Source organism: Malus sylvestris, chromosome 6 (assembly GCF_916048215.2).
Source record: "Malus sylvestris chromosome 6, drMalSylv7.2, whole genome shotgun sequence".
NCBI classification, from domain to species: Eukaryota; Viridiplantae; Streptophyta; class Magnoliopsida; order Rosales; family Rosaceae; genus Malus; species Malus sylvestris.
Window position 1 is genome coordinate 10,373,928 of NC_062265.1, and position 20,739 is coordinate 10,394,666.

The window sequence follows — 20,739 nt, forward strand, 5'->3', positions numbered from 1 at the left end:
TGATAAAAATTCTTACATCTTGTGGGTCCCATTTATGTGCCACATCAACATGTAATAGAATTTTTGACATAATTGTGACAAGAATTATATTAATTTGTGACACCTATTTTAGAGACTACATTCACCGATTTTCAATTTACAGAGACCATCTTAATGGTGTGATTCAATATCAGAGATAATTTATGATATAAACCCAATATTTGGATTTAAATGGCAGACTTCCAACCTGCGGTCGAATTAGAAAGCGGGAGAATGGAGCTGATGATTACTGAGTTATAGAGCATTCACTTGGCCTCCATAATTAGATTTGGACCACATTATGCAAAAACCAGCGGCTAGATTTCAGTCTCAAGCATGGGATGAATCTTGTCCATTGGAATTTAGAGAATTTGGACCTCTAAATTTAATCGTTTATCCGAAAGCCCGGATCACTCTCACTATAATTCAACTACTCCACTGTTCCAACTCGAGTGGCATATAATTATTATGAAAAACTAATATTAGATTCCAAGTCTAAATCATGTTGAAAAACAAAGGGGGACAAGTTGGTGCGTCTGTAGATTAACTTTAAAATGGAAATCATAATTTCAGCTGTTTTATCATATAACTCAAAATTACCGAAAAAACCATAGTTGCATGTTTTGATGAGTTAAGGAATTATTACTCCAATTAGATTAAAGTTAGGAGACAATTACCACCATATTCTCAGATATATAAGACTGAGATTGAGTTTATTCGGAATCGAGTTCACCCCGATGATGGTCCTAGCAAGAACACTACTTGTTAATAATGGGCAGCCCAAAGTTATTACATTAAGGAATGGTGATAGAATTACATTTTACTTTTTATTCCCAAGAAAATACAATTAAATATGAAAATGCTCAACCAATGGTTGGCACCAATACAAAGAAAACGAAAACTACAACATGTGACAGATGAAGAGAGGGAGGGAGAGGGATTAGACAAGTAAGCTAATATCCCATGACACTGAATGATAACATTACAAGGGTATATATATATATATATAAGACTACGATCTAACCATCAACGTACAGCCGAGTGAAAGGGAATTCTTCGCTTAAATGCCCGAATGCTATCAATCTCCTGACCGCTCTTGAACAAATACACCGAATCAGGAAATGCCAAGCTATACCGCTCGCAGTTTCGGCTGTGACCATCTCAAGGCAATTTATGTTTCCTGCATTATAAGAAAATTTACACATAAAAAAGTCTTAGACGTTTCTAGTGAACGAGTTTAGTAGAGTTGAATCATATATCGACGGAAATGGAGACGTTTGTGGATATTGCAGTTTTAAGAATGTATCAAACATGGTTTTGTAGACAGTAAGCACCTACATGAATTTTAATCAGGACCCTTCTGTTTGATCATCAAGGCCTTCGTTAAATTCACCAAAAATGTCTGGGCATTCATCCCATTTTCCCTGCTTCCGTGTTTCCCAATAGCCACCAACATAGCGGAAAGGTCCACCTTCACCTTCTCTCTCGAACCACCTGGGTTTCCACCCGTTTTCTTGTAGTTTCCTCGACTGTGCATTGAGAGTTTCAAGGATTCTCACCAGCATTAATAGTAATAAAGAAATACTTCAGTTAAATCATATGCCATCTGCTTGTAAACATATTTATTGGAAACTATAATACACTGGAAGTATTCCTAAAGATCTGTATATTTTTTAATTCATTAAATAATTTTCCGTATTTGCTCTTCAAATCTGTAAGGAACTCAATAATATATTGTGAAAGCGTAAGAGGAGTAAATGGGGCAAGAGCAAAGACATCCATTTTTTTCTCATGTTGGAACTGGGTGAAGTTGCTGAAGTCGCTTGCAATGCAAACCAATAACAAAACTGACCAAAGAGTCATAACTTATTATTTATCAGCAATATAAATTTTCCAACTGTCCAACATAAAAGTTGTTTCATTGACACAGTTGACTCTATTTTGGCAAGTGACTTGGTCTCTAGTATGGATTATTCATCATTTGGTATGATCATAGTATGAATTTTAACTTTGATCGCATGAAGTATAGGACTAATAAATATTCTGATTGGGAAGATCATAGAAAAACCATAATCCATGACCAAGGAAAACAATACGAATATCGGATTACCTTCTACACGTAAAACCTAGAATCAGTGAAAAGAAAATCAGCTGATGAGGCTGGCATGGATGTGTGTGTGTGTGTGTGTGTGTGTGTGTGTGTGTGTGTGTGACCAAAAGATACAGAAAGAAGCTAAAATTACCATTCTTTGCCTTTTTTCCAGCCGCTGTTTCTCTGCATTTGCCTTTTCGTACTCTCCATTCTCCAGATGCCGTTGGTCTGGCCTGAGCCTGGAATCAGTGGGTGGGAGCTTCTCCTTAATTCGTGATCAAATATCCAGGATCAGACAAAGCTATAAGAACCAATGAGAGATGCATAAGGGAAAAATGAGAATGCATATGAAACATTTGATGTATTACATCATGTCTACCTGCAGTCCAGGTGTTAGTTCATTCAGTGTCATTGCGAATGACGTTAAGTTGTATCGTGTGACATCAGGAGGTTTACTACTTTTCCACAACAACGAAGCATCTGAAGGATTTAACTTGCCACTCCCATCACCATTAACATAATGCATGCTTTCATCCCACTTCCCAAATAACGTAGCAACCTTTTGCCCCATGACATCTTCCACAAATCCATGGACCTATGTGGATGTAGGTGTACAGTTGCAATTAATCCAGCAGCACAATATCAGACCAGTAAACAGCAATGATAATGATTCAACATTCTCTACTACAACATAGAACCATCGTACTGGACAGAAAAATAAATACGCCACTAACCTGGTGAGGATTTCGGTCAAGAATCGATTGCTCTTTGAACTTCAGTTTGCATGAATGCTGACAATTACCACGTATATGCATTGTACCATGGTGATCACAATACACTTTACCAAGAATTAGATTATATATGCTTGTTGTGACCTATTAGACAACGTAAAGATATTTAAGCACTTGTAGCATACCTAAAAAAAACGTAACATAGAAATGCACACCTTGGTGGTTATATTACTCAAGAAAATGATTCTAACGATCTGTCAATTTAGAGTAAAAACACAACATAGTAATGCATACCTTGCTCCACTGGAAAATTTCACCATCATCAAACTGCAAGCTCAGAACTCCAACAGGGTCAAGCTGAATTGATCGCCCCCAAAATTTAGTGCGGATATTGCTGTCAGCCCAGAACTTCCACCCTCTACCTTCACAATGGCAGGCAATGAGTGTTGGATGGTGACTAACCTGTATCAAGTAAAATTTTATTTAAATATTTTGGATTGAGTAGGATAAATTTAGGAAAAAAGTAAACATTTATATAAAACCACTGTAAGAATATCAAGATAATAAATAGCCTTCCCATGCAAATATCACCCTTATTTTCACTTATCACACCCGTGCTCGTTTATTTTACTTCCCTTACCTTTTCGGAGAAGAAGCGAATTCCTTTATCAGGATAGTTAGCTTCATAAGTTTCCCCTAACAAGGGATTGAATGGCTTGCAGTGCCGCCCTACAGATGATGCATATCCAGAAACCGCAAATGCAGCAACATTTAGAACCCTTTGGAGACTGTTTCCCTAATAAGATAAAGGACCAAAAACGAACAATGTGAGATATTTCAAAAAAGTTATAATCTTGGAGGCACTAAAAAATATTCTAGTGCACATTCCAGGCAAATAAAAACTTGATTTACTATTCTAATGCAAGAAATTGACCGATGGTCTATTCTTCCTGCAATCCTTCTAAGACTTACTAAACATATAAGTATGGGCAGTCATCAATACAGACAATCTCTACCACAAACATGAAATTAGTACTGCAATGTATAATGAGGAAAAAAGCCCACACTCCCCAACCTTACCATTTTCCCATACTCATATGCACGGTCCAAAAGATACGAGTACTCCAAATCCTCACAACACTTCTGAAGAGATGATATTGGCTCATTAAAGTACACAGGAAGGCATACTCGAGTGAGATCCTTTCCCACATTGTCTTTAATCATAGACCAAAGGCTGACCCCTTTCTCCTTCTCAACTGGAGTGGGAAGCTCTTTTCTTCTTTCAACGTGTGGGTATTTATAATCCTGAACTTCCTTCTCAGTTTGTGTCTCCTCACCTTTATTAGATTGACTTTGAGTGTCACTTTGCTTATTACTGTTAGTTACCACTCCTTTCATAGACCCACAACTTATGATGGGTTCAGTGAAATACTCTTGTGTGTCATGAAATGGCATTTCGTCTTCATCTGACACTTCCTCATGCTCTTGTTTCTCAATATCGTCAGATGACTCAGTTGTGCTGCACTCTATAAGGCAAAACAGTATTAACACAATCATGAATGCTAAGAAGTGAAGATAAAACAATGCTCTGAGATTGCAGAAATTTTGAATAATTAGGCATTCAGAGAGTTCATTAGCAAAAGAAATTCTTTGAGACAAAGCGAGAACAGATAAAGATGTTTTTCCCAAGTCCTAAAAATAACAGCCACCTTGAGCCAAATGAAAACAAGAAGCTCAAACCTAACCATCCAAATTGGTAATCAGTCAACATTAATTACAGAATATAGCTCTATTGGTTCAAATAAAACTATCTGTGTACAGATAGATTATCAATTTACCATAATTTTTACATGCATCAATTAATGAGATCACTTGTAAACAATGTTACATCATGCACGGCAGGTTCTATTACAAACAGCTAGACTGTGACATGATTTCTGCAAACCGCTCTTTTTGCATGCGCACACACATATACTTATGCACAATGTGTACATCCTCAGCGCAACTCTCATATTGAAAAGAGGTTTGCAAAACTTCTATTAAAGGATGGATCTTCAATGGATTAGCTTAAAACAAAAAGGATTGCGTAGGTCATGTCTAACATGTAGTCACGAGTCAAACTCTAACATCTCATGAAGTGCTTTACTATAGGTCTGAAGAGATCAATTGTATACTCAAGAATAACAACTTTGTTTGTTCATTATACAAGGAAGGTGTATCGTATTCAAAAGTAGAAAATGAAAGAATGTATTAAAAAGTGGATAGGTAGCATAAGTTGGTTACCACTATATTTTCCCTGTCCCAAACTAGAAAACTCATGCTTCGTCAATTGGTATTCCCCATCATGAATTCCAGAGGCTTCAGCTTCATAATTGGCTGCCTGCATACGAAAAAGTATCAGGCATAATGATATTGCAAAAGCGGTATGCTTATCTATACTATTTATTAATAGAACACTCATTGTCAACCAAATACGCAGGGATAGATGATTTTAACCCTACACAGATAACTTACTTCAATTTAAGTATGTTATTACCATGGATAAATTTATCCAACAAAAGCAATAAATGAAAATAAAACAAAAAATAAAAACCCCACTTTCTCACACTCTCATCAGCTTCTCTACTGAACTCATATCTCTCCTGCAACTGCTAATCACTTCTCTCACATTCTCCTCAAGTTCAACCGCTTTTTTATTCAAACCACCCAAAAATATGTCAATCCGAAAAAGCAATTAAAATTAAAAAAGAAAGGTGAGGATAAATAGATCGGTGGTTCTCTCTTCTCGCTCTCAGAGTCAAAAACTTCCCTCGCGTTCAAATCTGTAAATTTTGCAATAAACTTTGCAGATTCTCAAGCATTTATGTTTATCAACTTAGCTAAGTATTTAACTTTATTGCAAGACGGATATATCAATAAATGGCTACATATGTACTTTAGAGTATGTTTGCATATTTTCATGTACGGACACAATTTTGAACTCCGAATCAATAATTTTCCCTGTGCTACCTTCAATTCTTCTAAAAGGAACAACCAGCAATCCTACCTTAGGTCTTTGACATTCCCTTTCAAAACTGAGGTTTTGTATGTTTTTGCTTAAAAGGAACAACCAGCAATCATCTACATACACAATTAGTATTTTTTTTTAGTTCAGTCACTTTTTTAAATTCAATGCTTTACCATTCAATAGGTACATGATTTTTGCTTCATTTTTGTGTTTTTGAATTTTGGAGTTGTTTATACCATATTTAGAGCCTCCGTATTTAGACCTCGTATAAATAATCGGGGGACTTAAATGTAATTATGTGATAAAGGAAGGGGCAAATATGGAATTAGGGGAGGAGCCCTTATTCTATAAAAGGGCCTCCTCACCCTCACAAACCCTAAGCCTCTCCTATCGAGAGCAAAGCTCTCACACTCTCTCCCTCACTTCTCAAAGAAATACAATACAATCAGTGTGGACGTATCCCAAACCTTGGGGTGAACCACGATACATCTTGTGCTATTTACATTTCTTGTAGATTCACGGTCGGATTTACGTTGTTCCAAGACCTCCGGTTTTGTGCATCAACAGGAGTGTATTTGGATATGGAATAAGTTGAGCGTTTAGTTATATTTTAAGTTATAGACCACAATTTTAAAACGCTTTCAAACTCCAATATGGACCAAAATTGTGTTTCACGACAAAAAATATAATCAAATTTAGTTGCACACACCTCACGTGTGTGCCAGTTGCAAATAACTTAAAGATGAGAGGGTAAGACAATAATGAACCATAACAAACCGTTTTAATACTTTGACATATATCGGACTGGCACACCAAACACCAGAAAGAATAAAACTATATCTATGAATGGAAACATACTGTAATGCTCAACAAATTATTCAAAGGAGAAATGACTACCACAAAACATCCAATGGCTCAAAGGAAGGTATAGAAATGGTAATGATTAAAGGCTATAAGCCCACAGACCACGTTAATTGGGAGCAGTTCATATAAAACATACTCCAGTAAATTTGGAATGAATCTTGCTTGCATGTACTTGAGATTGTTTACGAATTAAAAGTGGTTATAAACTCGGTAAGCATATCCAAGTGTGCTAATTTAATCCTTATAAACGAATATTCCTGGTACTCTAGAGTATCTTATATTAGGAGGTTTGTAACCGTTATGATCCCGCAGTATAGAATACCTTGGAGCATATTAGAAAATCCCACTTATAAATCCACATATTAATGTGAAATATAGTAACCCTCTCCTGCCAAATTGTTGATTAAGACTATACATTCAGACACGATCTGCTTGCAAGAGACCATTACATATATATGCACTCAAAAGATGTGTAATTGATCTACCAAGACAAGCTTTGCTGCTGATTGGTGGGTCCCACACAGGGTCCAATTCAATCAACAGTTAGCCAACTGATGCTATATTTCTTCCTACCAGCAGTTGGGGACATGGAAATTATCAATTTTTGGACTGCTAGACACAATAAATGAGTGCATCCATGACAAGCACCTGTTCTATGAGAGATATTTGCGAATGAAATTCCACTGACCATAAAAGTAAAGTAAAGTACACTGTTTTAATTAGTTGAGATATAGATGTCCCAATATATCAGTAAAAGTAACTACAAAGTTCAAAACTGAACTCAAGATAGTGAGTACAAAGATAATTAATGAATGCAGTCCTAAAACAAAATTCTATCTTCATTTTTGTGTTTTTGACCAAAATTCTATCTTCATTTAGAAGATCCAGAGTATCCAATACTCCGAAGCACCCTAGAACATACCACACTAAAATATTAGATCAAAGATTTGGATCATTAGTTTCCGGATGGGACAAATTCGAACCAAACTAAGTTCCAACATCCAACCAGGAAGAAGATTTTTCATTACTTCAATTGTAGTTAGAGCTGTGTGAAAGTACGATTTGAAAAGATACATGGCTGACTAAAATTTAATTGTGACAAACATATCCCTTCAAGATATCATGTGGAAGTGCAAGCCTTCAATTAACATTCGAAAAGTGTGACAAATACTAAGTAGTAGTTACCTCGAATTGCCTTAATGTGTCCAGTAAATTTGATCGTTCTTCACATAGAACCTTCAGCTGTCCATGTAATTGAGAGAATTCCGAGAGCATTATCCGCTCGCAATCCTGTACAACACCCTCACCGGTTCCTTCTTCAAGCAGGCGCTTTTTCAGTCCTTCGGTTGATACAGATAAATCAGTTGGTACAAGAGAGAGGTTATCATTCAAGGATCTATGAGGAAAAAGACTCCGAGTTGAGACCAAAGCTTGTAGCCAAGCCGCCCGCTCGCTCTTTGAATTAGTCCTTAAATGAAGGGTCTTCGTAGCAGTAAATATGTAAAACTTCCGATCGTCAGACTTGCTTTCTCTGAAGGATGAGATCTGCAAAACAAATTAGAACAAATCATCTCAGATTACACATAAAATACAAAGTACTACCACTTAGTGTTCAACAAAAATACAAATATATAGTCGCTTTGGAAAACCAACAATAGAAAAAAGCAATTGCCTTGTAAATCAAAAGGAAAATGAAAATCATCAATGCAGAAAACACCTTCAATCTGCAGACAACAACAAAGTGTCGAAAGCGAGATCATTCGATGTCCTTCCAAAAAACCGACCAGAAATTCTACCCAAAACCGGAAAACCCGCCTCGGTTCTAAGCTATCACTGTACAGAAAAATCATGAGGACAGAATTTAAGCATTTCCACCAATAACACTAAAACCTAGGTTTTGAAAGGGACCAAGAGGATGCTTTAAAAATTAAAACAAATCCACCTAATGGTCTCAAGTCTTCCCACAATGTAATCAAACCCATCGTTCAAACCGCTACTCTAGCATTAAATGATAAAAACTCAACTTGTAAACTAACCCCACACCAAGCAAGTCAAAAGCAAACAAAAATACCCAGAAAAACTCACAGAATCCTTCCCACTTCCATTTTTCAGATCAAACACCGTCCCCACCGTCCGATCACTGCCTTCTTTCCATGCCTTTTCCTTAAAAAAAAAAATATTAATATAAAACCCCAAGTCACCTCCAAAAGTAGAGAAAAACCCAAACTTTACTTTTTTCTCCATTTTTGGGTGCTTCAAGTTACACCACGATGGGACGTGAGAAATTAAAATTTGGAGAAAGGGTTAAAAATTTAGCTTGAATCCAACGAACAAAAACTAGGGGTGATATGATCACAGGGTAATACCTAGGCCTGCAACGTACCCTATGACCCCCCCCCCCCCCATATCCACCTGGTGATGTGACCCACTCACACTAACATCCAGTTAACTGTTATGAAATTGAAATTCACAAAACCCAGGACACGAGGAACAATGCGGTGAACCGCCGGTCCACACCCGGTTCCCGCTCAGATATCGGTCAATGCTTCTTGCAGATTCAGAATCGAACCAAATTAAATAAAATTAAAAAAAAATATAATTAATCGGAACGACCTGAGAATTGACAGAATAGAGAAAAGGTAACATTTTTGGTAAATTTTTTAATCAAGTTCCTGTCCATATTAGAGAGCGGTACTGAAATAGCGCCAAAATTGTTTCGGCGTCCGCGGTTGCAGCATTGCTGCTCTGCAACCGACCGCAGAGGAGAAAAAACAACAAGGGCAACGGTGTCGTTTTTGGTACATACATTTACCTTGAGGTGGACGATTCCAACGTTTTTCGGGGGCTTGTTGCTCCGCCTTCCGGTCCCGCTGTCCATCTGGGAAAGTCGGTGAGTGGAGATCTCGCCAATGAGTCGAACGTCGTCGTTTGGGGTCAACAGGCTCAGCGTTTCGGGTCGTCGTATCTTGGCGTAGGAGAGGACGCCGTTGCGGAGGAGGAACCACCTGGATCTCCACCCCTTGCTGTAATTCGTCCACTTGTGGAGGACTCCGGCGACGGTGGCCTCAGATCCCGATGCCCCGATGGCGGCATTTGCGTCAGATCCGACCTGCGCCGCGGCCAGACTCGCTGGAAGGCTCCGGGTCCGCGAGAGAGGCATGTCCGGCGACTGGTCGCCGAGACCCGCGCTCTCGAGCGTGATGCAGCAGAGCGGGTGCATCTCTTTGACCCGCATTTTCGCGAACTCAAACGAAACGACGTCGCGTTGCAAGTAATTCGGAAAAGAGACGATTGGAAGCGATAATCGAGCTAATTCCCCATTTTTACGTGTTGAAGAAGTACCTGCAACGAAAAGAGACTGACTGATAAGAACAATGAATATATTTATACACACATATACATACACATATATAAATAATTATATCTATAGGTGTCGGGTACCATCAATCAAAATCAAAATTAAATATGAGCAGGGAAAATGCAGGCATGCATATGTCGATCATCGTCGTTTTCAAACACTCAAAATTAAATTAGGATTCTGAGACTCAGAGTAGGAGAGAGAGAGCTGTTGTTTCTTTCTCCCTCTAGACTCTATATCTCTGGGTTAGAGACCAACCTGGGGAGACTGGGGAGCTCTGAAACTGAGAGAGCTTCGGGGAGAGAGAGAGTATATGAGGAAGTTGGGGATTATTAAAATCACTTAGACTGATATGTTATTTTAACAAGTGTTTATCGGATTATCCGATAACGATCTAATTAATTATTTTGTTAACTTAAAATTTTTTTAATTTTATATTATTTTGTGTCGGATTAACGGTCGTGTCAAAAATTGTAAGACTTACATTTAGAGAGCTTTTTTTTTTTTCTAATATATTTTTTAATAGGAAAACTAATGAAAATGACTTGAAAACTTTGAGTTTTAATGATAAGGACAAAATAAAGGGTAAAGTGAATAGTACCAGGATTGACTTTTTAGTGTAAAAATATGATTTTTCGTTAAAGTGAACAGTACGGAGAGCTTTTCGTTAAAGTTCACTTTTTTAATTTGTGACTTTAAAAAAATATATATATGTATATGATATGTATTGGTTTGGCTTGGATTGAAGGCAAAGTATTTTACATAGAAAATGTGAGCGAGGGGTTAGTTGTCGACGTTTGGTGGGTATACGTACACGATGAGAGAAGAGAAGTGCGTGTGAGACTGAAGAGAGTCTCTGAGTCTTGGGGGTGCAGGTAGTAATTAAGGGGTAGCAGAATGGTAATTTATTGCATCGGGAAATCAGATTACCATTCTAGCTGGATACGACTTCACCCTTTCTTCATCTGCGCTTAAATATTTGATGGGAAGACGAGAGAGGGGAGTTCTTCTCGCGATATGAGTGAATATACCGGTAAAATCTCACCGTGTACGACAATAAAATTTTAATTAATTTTTTTTTTAAAATACATCTAACAAATTTAATTTATAACAAAAAAAATATATCTGTTAAAAAAAGAGAAAATTTGACTTTGTCATGTCAACTATCTAATTAACATTTCACATTTATCTTTTGACATCTTTATTGGAGATGCTCTTGTATGTTACATGTGAGTATCTTTCTATATGAAATTATATCTTTGGCAAGAAATATCGTAGAAATTGTGTATCCGTTTTATAAAAATTTATTCTCTAAAGTTAAATTTCAAATTTATTATAATTATATATTATCTTGAGTATTTATGTGAGTCGAACTTAAACTTTTTTTTTTATAACTAAGTAGAGACAAAAACAATTAAACCAAGGGAAATTTTATTTAAACTCATCTAACTTACTCTTTGCATCCATTTGATTTTTAACTAAACTATTAATATATTTTTAAACTCATATTTTATACCTAATATACCCCCATAAACCCAATTCAATATGTGGATTTATTTTTACACCCATTTCTTCAACAATTGCTTCATAAGTTAATATCTAAATAAGCTTGATCCTAAAGATGGGCGTTCAGTGGACCCATCATTCATGTGATTCTGTGGTGATGAGCAGTGAAATTAACTTATCGATCACAAAACATACAACTAATTCTACCATTTTTGTATCCGGTCTTTTCTGGTTGGCGTATTACATGCACAAAATATCTTCTTTACATGAAACTATGAACATTTTAGAATTCTGTGTGCAATATTTCTGGTTAGGTTGCAGACAACTTTCTGGATTGCAAGGAGAACGAAAATATGAAAGTGATTTGATAAGGTAGCGGTTGGCTCATCGATTGACTTTGGTAATCCATTTTCAATAATTTAAGGAGTGCTGCTATATATATACCGTAGACTTGGGGTGATATATGAGCGGATGAATTTGCTCTTATCGGTACGGTGAGAAAGGAAAACTCGAATTAGAGAGGTGGTTAACAATGCGATCAGAGAGAAAAAAAATTCATAAATTGAGTTATATCTTGGTTGGAGAATTCAAAACTTCAAAATCATAATCCATCAATAAAAAAACTTATTTTTCTCTATGAGAGTTATTAGGGTTTTAGCCAAGATGAACGTAGGATAAACAAAGAGTGATCGTAGGGTTTAATTATAGTGTTCGGGTTTATTAATAAATTTGAGTTTTATTATTAATTTCATTTTGTACTCAATAGTAATTATGCAATAGGGTAAAATAAACAATTAACATTTAAAATTTAAGTTAAATGTAAAAAGAGGTTAAATGGGTTTAAATAAAATTTCCCTTAACCCAATTTACTTTTGGTTAATCTGTTTAAACAGTTTCTTAACATTTTCGGTGGACCAGTTTAGGTGTTTTCCTCCAAATGTCATATTTGTGATTTACAATTCATTTTATATCAAAGCAAAAAAATATTTCATATTAGAATTGTAGGGGGTGCCTTCATTAGATTGTGGAGTGGAAATAGAACCATCCTAATTGTCAACATGGCAGTTTATTAATTACCGTTCAACAAATCTTGTTTGCTAAATTTAGGATTTTATGTAATAATTATTTTTATTTTTAAATTTTAGCTTTTATTTTTGTTCGAGAAAAAGATGGAAATTAATTGAAGAATTTAAGAATTAAAAAAGGATGAAACAAGGTAGCTAGAGGGAAAAATAGACGAGTATACAAATTTTATTTGAACTCATACAACCTATTTCTACTTTCAGCTTAAATTTTAAATAGAAAGTGTCTTTTTACCATATTGCATTATTACCATAAAGTACAAGATGAACTTAACAATAAAACAAAATTGTATCAACAAAACCCAAAACCCATTTATCAAACTCTTACCATAATACAATCTTTCTCCTGCGTTCTATCCGGCTAAAACGCTAAGATGCTCTCATAAAGAAAATGAGCTCTTTTTTACGGATAGATAGTGATTTTGAAATTTTGAATCCTCCAATTAAGATATGTAACGATTTATGCAACTTTTTTTTTAATTATAAGTTAATCAACTTTAACTTCTCCGTAAAGACATTGAACAAAACTACTAGTCATCTTCACTGTCATCACGATAGGAAACAAGTAGTAGGGGAGCCAAGTTAAGGGCTACCGTTGGCTATAGCCCATGTAGTTTTCGGTGAAAAATAAAATTTTACATGTAATTTTTATTGATTTTTTAATGTAGTCCATCATATATTTAGTCTTTAATCCAAATTCTCTCGGTTTAATTATATAAAAATATATAATACAGTTTACAAACCGTCTCTTTTTCTTACATCCTTTTTCTCACCGCTTCTTGTACATGTACAAGTTTGGATTTGTTTGAATTTTAACATGTATTTGTTTAATAACGAAAATCCTTGGTTCACCTTGTGAAAATTTTCGTAAGCCAGCTAGTACTCTGAATAATACAGTATCAAGTTTCTTTGTTTATAAAGATTTAAATCTTTAAGCTAGCCCACCCGGTGAAAAAGTGAAAAATTCCTAACTCCGCCATTGGAAACAAGACATGTCTGGGCAACAACAATGGACTAACCAATAGCACCATTAACTGACACACCTCGACCCAGGATATCCACTAGGACTCTGAATCGAGCTATGTTGGCCGACACCTGGAAGGTGACGAAGCCATAAAGTGTATTGATGTGGAAGATGTGAATAAATTTAAACCTAAAAGTGCCTAAGAACAAGAGTGCGTGGTAAGCGGGTATTAACCCATTTCACACGTGATGACAGAGCATAAGTACATTACAGTAAAATAGGGTGAAAATTATACCATTGATGGTAATCATCTACCCCAAGATTTGCTAATAATCCTCGTCGGTACAAAAACTTTGCTACTAGAACCTAGAAGGAAGAAAAACAAGGGTGAGTGGGCCTGAAAAGGGTAAATTGCCAAAATGGTCCCTGAGATTTGCATAACTCATCACTTTGGTCCCTGAGATTCCAAATCGATAAAAGTGGTCTCTGAGATTGTCCACCATTCATCATTTTGGTCCTTCCGTTAAAAACTCCGTTAAGTGTCCCGGAGCTCTTGGTCAGAAGTTTGGGCAATTTTCAAAGCTTCGTAACTCAATCGTTTCTTAACCAAATTCGACCCAAAATATATCAAAATGAAGATAGGAAAGTTTAGAATAAGATTATACCTATTTCAAAGCCCAATGGTTGCCGGAGATAGATCTTAGTTGAGCGTGCAATGCGGAAGGTGAACATCACGTGAAGGACTGTGCCCTAGCCCGGAGCAGGAGCACTAACACCGGGGAGCAGCAATGATGAGCTTTAAATGAATATATGCATGCTCATATAATTCAACCATTTCAATCACATAATAACTCACCTAAACTTACTTGCGCCTCCGTATGATCATTTGGCATAACCACAAATATCATCACAATGCAATATTTAAATATAACACATTTAAATCATGGTATGCTATGCATAATCAATTTAAAACATTTCTGGAAAACCATAAGGTGTGTGTGTGTGTGTCACGAACGATCGGCGCCTAGAACAATTATCAAATCACATCTTAGAATTCTTATCAATAGAACACGTAACTTACATATCCTATTTGGGAAGATTCGTACGTTGGATTCCCGATCCGTAAGTTTCTAATATCCTCAAATATTACGAACTATAACGTGTCAAAGTTTAGTGATGATTCAACGGTTGGATCGTCAAATGCTATAATAATCAAGTGGCGAACCTTAATGGAACTAGGTTCAAACGTCAAAAATTCATCAACCAGACTTCACATACAAAATTGGAGAATCAAATTTAGCCTAGGAAGGTTAGGGTATGCCTCGGCCCGGGCACCGTCGTACATGGCGGTCGGCCTTCCAGACTTGTCGGAAAAATTAACTATTTCTAAAAATTTGCAAACTTCACAGAAATGAAGATCTCAACAAGTATAGCAAGTGTTATACTTGTGGCCAAGTCCAATTTGGTCAAGAAAAGCTTCAAATCGCCACGAATCCGCCAGAACCCTAGAATTTAGGTGTTCTTGATTTGTCCTCAAATCAACTCCGACGCTCAAACCAATGATTGGGCATTGTTCCTGAGCTCAAGGGAGGGCTATTGGTGGTGACAGTTGAAAGAAATCATTGCAGAAATGGCGGATTCGCCATCGTGCACCCCTCGGAGCCGACGTGGGTGTTCTTGTGAAATTAGGGTAAAAAACCCATCAATTATGGGTGGAAATTGAAGAAGAAGGGCCAGTGAGAAGTTCCCAGGTGGTGAATGGCTATAATTTGGCAAAAAAATCGATTGAAAATAGTCGAAATGGTTGCAAAACTGGTCGGGTAGGTGGGGAGGAACCAAGTCAAGGGTGATCCGGTGCTCCCTCACTCTCTCATTTTTCTTCCTTTCTTCTCTTTCCCATTGATCACTCACCCTCTCCCCTCTCTCCATTCGTCCTCACCTATCCCTCATTTCTCTCTTTTATTTTCCATCTCCACCGACAATCTCTCATTCCATTCAATCTCAGCCACACACGTGGCTTTCCAGATTTAGCTTCAAAAATTTGGAGCCTTCCTGAAAATAATTAATTGATCATTTTGTCCTCAACTTCGTTCGTTAATAACTCATTCGTTATAACTCTAAATTGCATTCTGTTTGCGCCCACGCATTCGTAGCGATGAGTACTACGAGGAGACGCCTAGAAAATGAGTCTTACATGACATGACATGGTAGTAAATGAAATTCAACCTCCTCATCTTGAAGGGCAATTTCATCCTTTCACTCTTCTAAAATTAATAAAATCGTAAAAGTAGAGATGAGTTATCACATTAACCGTCTTCCTTGCCTTTAAAGTTTTTCTATATCTACATGTGGGGTTTTCATTGTGTTTGTAGGTTCTTCACTACCTCCTTGGTCGGTCGGTTTTAGGTTTCTTTGCTTGTGGCTGCACTTTAATAACCATAACTAATTGACGAAGAGGAGCAATTTAATAACCATACCTAATTGACAAGAAGGTGGATTCTTCTTATCAACTAATTTTTGTACTTGGATTATAGGAACCAAAGGTGCTTCCTTAAGCTCTTGCACAATATTGCTAGACTTCGCCATCACTGCAGCCTAGAAACTCAGAGAAAAAGCCAAATTCAATAAGTTTATAGCATGGTTGTAAAGATAAATTTATATATTGAATTGGGTTTGTGAGGGTAGTTTAGGTAATACATTTGGGTTCAAAAAGATATTGATAGTTTAATTAAAAATAATATAAATGTAGTGAGTAAGCTGGGTGTAGAGAACGGTTATATGAGTTCAAATAAAATTTCTCTTCTACAAATATGGTAAGAATAGTATGTTCCTTTCATATTTCTTGCAGGATCCTTATTCTTCTTCATTTCTTTTCTATTTCCTCTATCTATGCTATGGTGTGAAAAATGTTAACTGAAAACAAAATAGTTTCTAAATAAGCAATAATGTAACAATATTTAATATGAATCTCATTATGTATGTGTAATTAATAATTACACTTCCACTTCATCATTTAATGAACAAGTTTGATAAACAGAAAGTTTATGCACACATAGATGAAAGTGGTGAATTCTTCTAATCGTTAGGGCTTTCTTCTTTATCCCAATGTATTCGAGTTCAAAAACTTCCTCTCCTTCCAATTAATATAAATTAGTGTATGATATTGTTGGAAATATGCCATGAAAGTCAATCTTTGGAAGAAACCCTTCAGGACAATAAATGGATGTATAGATGACTCTTATACATCAAATGGCAAAGATACTATTTAGGACTATCTCTATAAACGATATATGTCCTAAATAATGAATCCATGGACAATGGATCGATGGAAGAAGTAATCTAATGATGTTAGACTATAGAGACCTTCTTCACATAACCATCATGTCCAAAAAGGGTTCCTGGTCATATAATTGTCAGAGGGACACTGACAATACAAAGACCAGTACATACTATGTCCCCTTCAATAGGAAGGATGGAAAGTCTCATCCCATTCGTGTAGTGACACTAAGACAGGTATGTAGGTGCTCATTAAGGGAAGGAGTTCATTGAACACAATCGAACGAGAGTACTTGCATGGAGGTTTATTCACATGTCAAGCAAGTAACTCTAATGGTTGGAATAATGTAAGTAGTCCTTTGACTTGAGGCATCTTAGTTGTCTTTTGGTTAGGTTCTTGATCTTTGATTATGTCAAAGTCACTCCATTCGCGGGTGTCCACGGCATAGTTGGGGTTAAGCCACTTAGCCATGGAGGCAAGTAAATGCGCAACAAGGGATCTCTAATCCTCGTTATGAGAGGAAGAATACTCTAAGATATGATTCGGGAATCTTCGGCCGAAGTATCGAGCGTAATAAAGGAAAGCGTTCCTATACGACTCAATTGAATCATATAACATGGAATAATCACATTAGGGGTTTGACATAATATATTCATACCCTAATAATGTGATTGAGAGTATTGTATTAGAGAAGGATCGAATTACATTGTAATTCCAACTGAATAGGTTCTCCGAACAAATTCTACATTAGCTTGGGTAGCCATGATATATGGTTAGATGTCACTCATGGCTTGTGAGTTCTTCTAGATGATTAAATGTAGTCGTGAAAGAAGAAGGTGAATTAAAAGTAAGTTTTAATTCACTAAGTGATTGGATTAAATATAATCAATTGGATTGGTGCCAATCGCCTCACTGCCTTGCTAATTAGAACCTAAAATGATTGTACACTGATACACTCTTGTAGTGAGTAACTAATGGATGATGGAAATAATTAATTGGATTAATTAAGTGTTGTGATTAATTAGAAAGTCTAAAGAAATCATAAAAGCGATAAAAGATCGTTTTGGGCTTAAAGAAAAGTTCGGGTTAATATGGGCCCATTAAGCCCAAACCCATTGGGCTTTTATTTAAGCATAGGATGACTTGAAATAATAAAAGCCCAAAGCCCAAACAACACTAAAGGGGGCCGGCCAAATAAAGGGAAAGGGAGAGAGAGAGGAAGTCAAGTTGTTGACTTGTTTCTTTGTATTATAAAAGGAACTTTATAGTGAAAAATTAATAAGGGTTTTGTGTGTTGTTTTTCACAAAAGGAAGAAAACATATCTCTCTCTAAAACCACACAAGGCCGGCCATCATAAGGGAGATTTAGCTAATCATCTTCTCTCCCTTTTGGTTATTCCTCCATCCATCTCACTACACTAGTGGGTGTGGATCTTTAGAGGTCTTCTACTTTGGAGACTAAAGGAGAACCAAGGAGCACTCATTCTAACAAAGTGGAGGAGGCAAGGAGGGAGGTTAGGCTCAAGGAGTTCAAGGAACAAAGGGCTTGGAGGTGGTCCATCCTTGGTCTAAAGTCTAGATCAAGAGGTATAAAACTAAACCTACACTTTGTTCTTCACTAAAATGTTTTGATGCATCTTATATAAACCTATGCATCTTGAAAGGGATTTGCATGACTATAACTTTGATATTATGTGATAACATGCTTCCGTTGCTTTCGTATATAAATTTTGAATTGTATATGCATGCTAGTCACTAGAAATCCCACATAAATCTCATATTTTCCCTTCAGATATCACTTGCAATAATTAAAAGAAATTGTAGGAAAGATATAGAACTCCTTTGGAAATGCTTTTAAAATGACTGAAAGCACTTTTAATGAAACTGATTAAAGTGTTTTTTTCGAAAAAGCATCAAATATGTGCTTCATACAGAAAGCACTTAAAGTGCTTTTGTATGCTCCACTTGAATTTTTACTAAGGATTGGTTTCAAAAATATTTTCACCAAATGCGATTTCAGTCATTTTAAAAACACTTCCAAATGAGCTCATAGGCCATCGCAAAAAGGATTTGTTGGAGATGAATTGCAGTATTCCATGATACTTTATAAAATAAATTATGGTTGTTGTTAGCCTATTACTAATGGAGAAGGATTCTCTCTTCTTCTTTGTTTTTCCTCCCCTTCCCTTCCATCCTATTTGAAAGATCATGATCAAGCCAAGTCAACATTTTATATTAATTTTTTATAAAAAGAGAAAGACAAAATAGAGAATGTGAGAGGAGATGATGGAAGGAGATGGAAAAATAAGGGGAGAGAATCCTAGTCCATTACTAATTGGTTTGCTTGGGTAGTTACATAGGAACCATCACACCATCAAATCAAACTGACTGCAAATTAAGTTGTATCTAACTAATTAATCAAGTTTAATCAATATGCCATCGCTTTTACTTATGATAAAGGTAGCAAAACTAGGTTTCCGAAGAACATAGGGATAATCACTTCCACTTGACCCAAAAGCCAAGAGAGAATAATATTAAATCCTTTTACCAAATTACTTTAGACTTCCCCTTGACCCAAAAGTCTCATCATTTCCCTGTACACTTGTTCTAATCATAAATGTTTATTTTCTTTGTCATTTTCTAAAATATCATTTTTTTTTAAATTTACATCGGTTTGAAAATTCTTTAGCCATCTACATGTGTCGAGCCAATCGACAATTATAGTAAAATTATCAATTTGTTTATTGGGTAAATTACACTCATCTTCTGAGATTTCTCGTGTTTTCACAAAAACTCTCACGTTTGAAATATTACACTAACACGCTTTAAAGTTTTAATTCACTTTTACAAAACCCTTTTAAGATTCATCAATTTAAAAAGAAAACAAATAAATTATGTTTGTCTATTTTCTTTGTCATCTTCTGAAAGATCATCTCTATTAAACTTATATTAGTTTGGAGATTATTTAGCTATTTACATGTTTTGAACTGTCAAACTAATCGACAATTATAGTAAAATCGTTAATTTGTTTAGTTCATATATGGAAGATCATACTGATTTAGTATCAAAATCGTTATCCAAAAGGGTAGAATTGAAGACCTCTTATTTACATAATAAAAAAAATTTCATTATATCGTAATACTAAGTGAGGATATACTAATATGATATATCTTGTGGAAGATCAGTCTAATGAATTATGCATATCTGATTTGGGTGTTTGATATTTGGCTGCTGAGATAACAAAAAGAAAAAAGAAAAAAGAAAGAAGATATTTTGGCTGCTAATGCAAATGTAACAATACGATTATATATTTAAATCAGTCTAATCTTTTAGAAAAACGACCATGCATATTTGATTTGTTAATTGTTACAAGATCTATTATTGAAGGTATGCTGATTTGTTTGTTGTTCTCTTTGTTTTTTTTTGGTTTTTTTTTTTGTTTGGGGGAGTGGGGGGTGGGGGGTTGGGTTGTGGGGCCTCTATCTGGAATGGTAGGTTGTCAAATTTTATTTCATAATTTTATCATTTTTCTAATCGAGGTAGGATTTATATGCGTTTGCAAGCCTTACTTTTATAAGTATAGCATTACTTGTTTTAGAATACCTCTATCAAGTTAGTTGCTTATATTAGAGATAATGGCTGAAGTTGCGCTGCCAGTCTCGAACCCAGGCCACTGGATTGTGAAAGTAGCACAAAACCAACATGCTACACGAGACTGGCTTCCCCTTTCCCATATTTTCCATGAATTCATTACTATATTTATTTTAAAATCCATAGATGTTTTAAATAAAATAAAATTTCATAAGAACTGTGAAAAGCTTATATAGAACAGACATGGCA

The 20,739-nt window shown here is 35.9% G+C and overlaps 1 protein-coding gene across 8 annotated transcripts; it reads right to left on the reverse strand.

The window, feature by feature from the left end:
* Positions 1–780: 780 nt before the first annotated feature.
* LOC126626043 (oxysterol-binding protein-related protein 2A-like) lies at positions 781–10,456 on the reverse strand. 8 transcript variants are annotated; one of them, XM_050295214.1, is made up of 13 exons: positions 10,329–10,455; positions 9,525–10,054; positions 8,798–8,875; positions 7,898–8,257; positions 5,125–5,221; positions 3,922–4,367; positions 3,482–3,637; positions 3,136–3,303; positions 2,845–2,985; positions 2,479–2,705; positions 2,262–2,375; positions 1,357–1,547; positions 781–1,198 (listed from the first exon to the last, which is right to left on the reverse strand). In XM_050295214.1, the coding sequence occupies exons 2-12, from the start codon at positions 9,945–9,947 to the stop codon at positions 1,364–1,366; spliced, it is 2,394 nt and encodes a 797-aa protein (XP_050151171.1). In that variant the 5' UTR covers positions 9,948–10,054; positions 10,329–10,455; the 3' UTR covers positions 781–1,198; positions 1,357–1,363. The 8 variants fall into 8 exon arrangements, with proteins under 8 accessions (XP_050151171.1, XP_050151170.1, XP_050151172.1 ...); XM_050295213.1 differs by having other exon boundaries at positions 9,519–10,054; XM_050295215.1 differs by having other exon boundaries at positions 2,490–2,705; positions 9,519–10,054; positions 10,329–10,454.
* Positions 10,457–20,739: the final 10,283 nt, after the last annotated feature.

What these genes read in the sequence shown, in the direction of transcription:
- LOC126626043 (XM_050295213.1), bottom strand. Translation starts at nt 9,947, where the DNA reads ATGCGGGTCAAAGAGATGCACCCGCTCTGCTGCATCACGCTCGAGAGC. An exon ending in TTCGCTTCTTCTCCGAAAAG is followed by an intron (nt 3,304 to 3,481) that starts GTAAGGGAAGTA and finishes TACTTGATACAG; the next exon opens with GTTAGTCACCATCCAACACT. An exon ending in TTGACCGAAATCCTCACCAG is followed by an intron (nt 2,706 to 2,844) that starts GTTAGTGGCGTA and finishes ACATCCACATAG; the next exon opens with GTCCATGGATTTGTGGAAGA.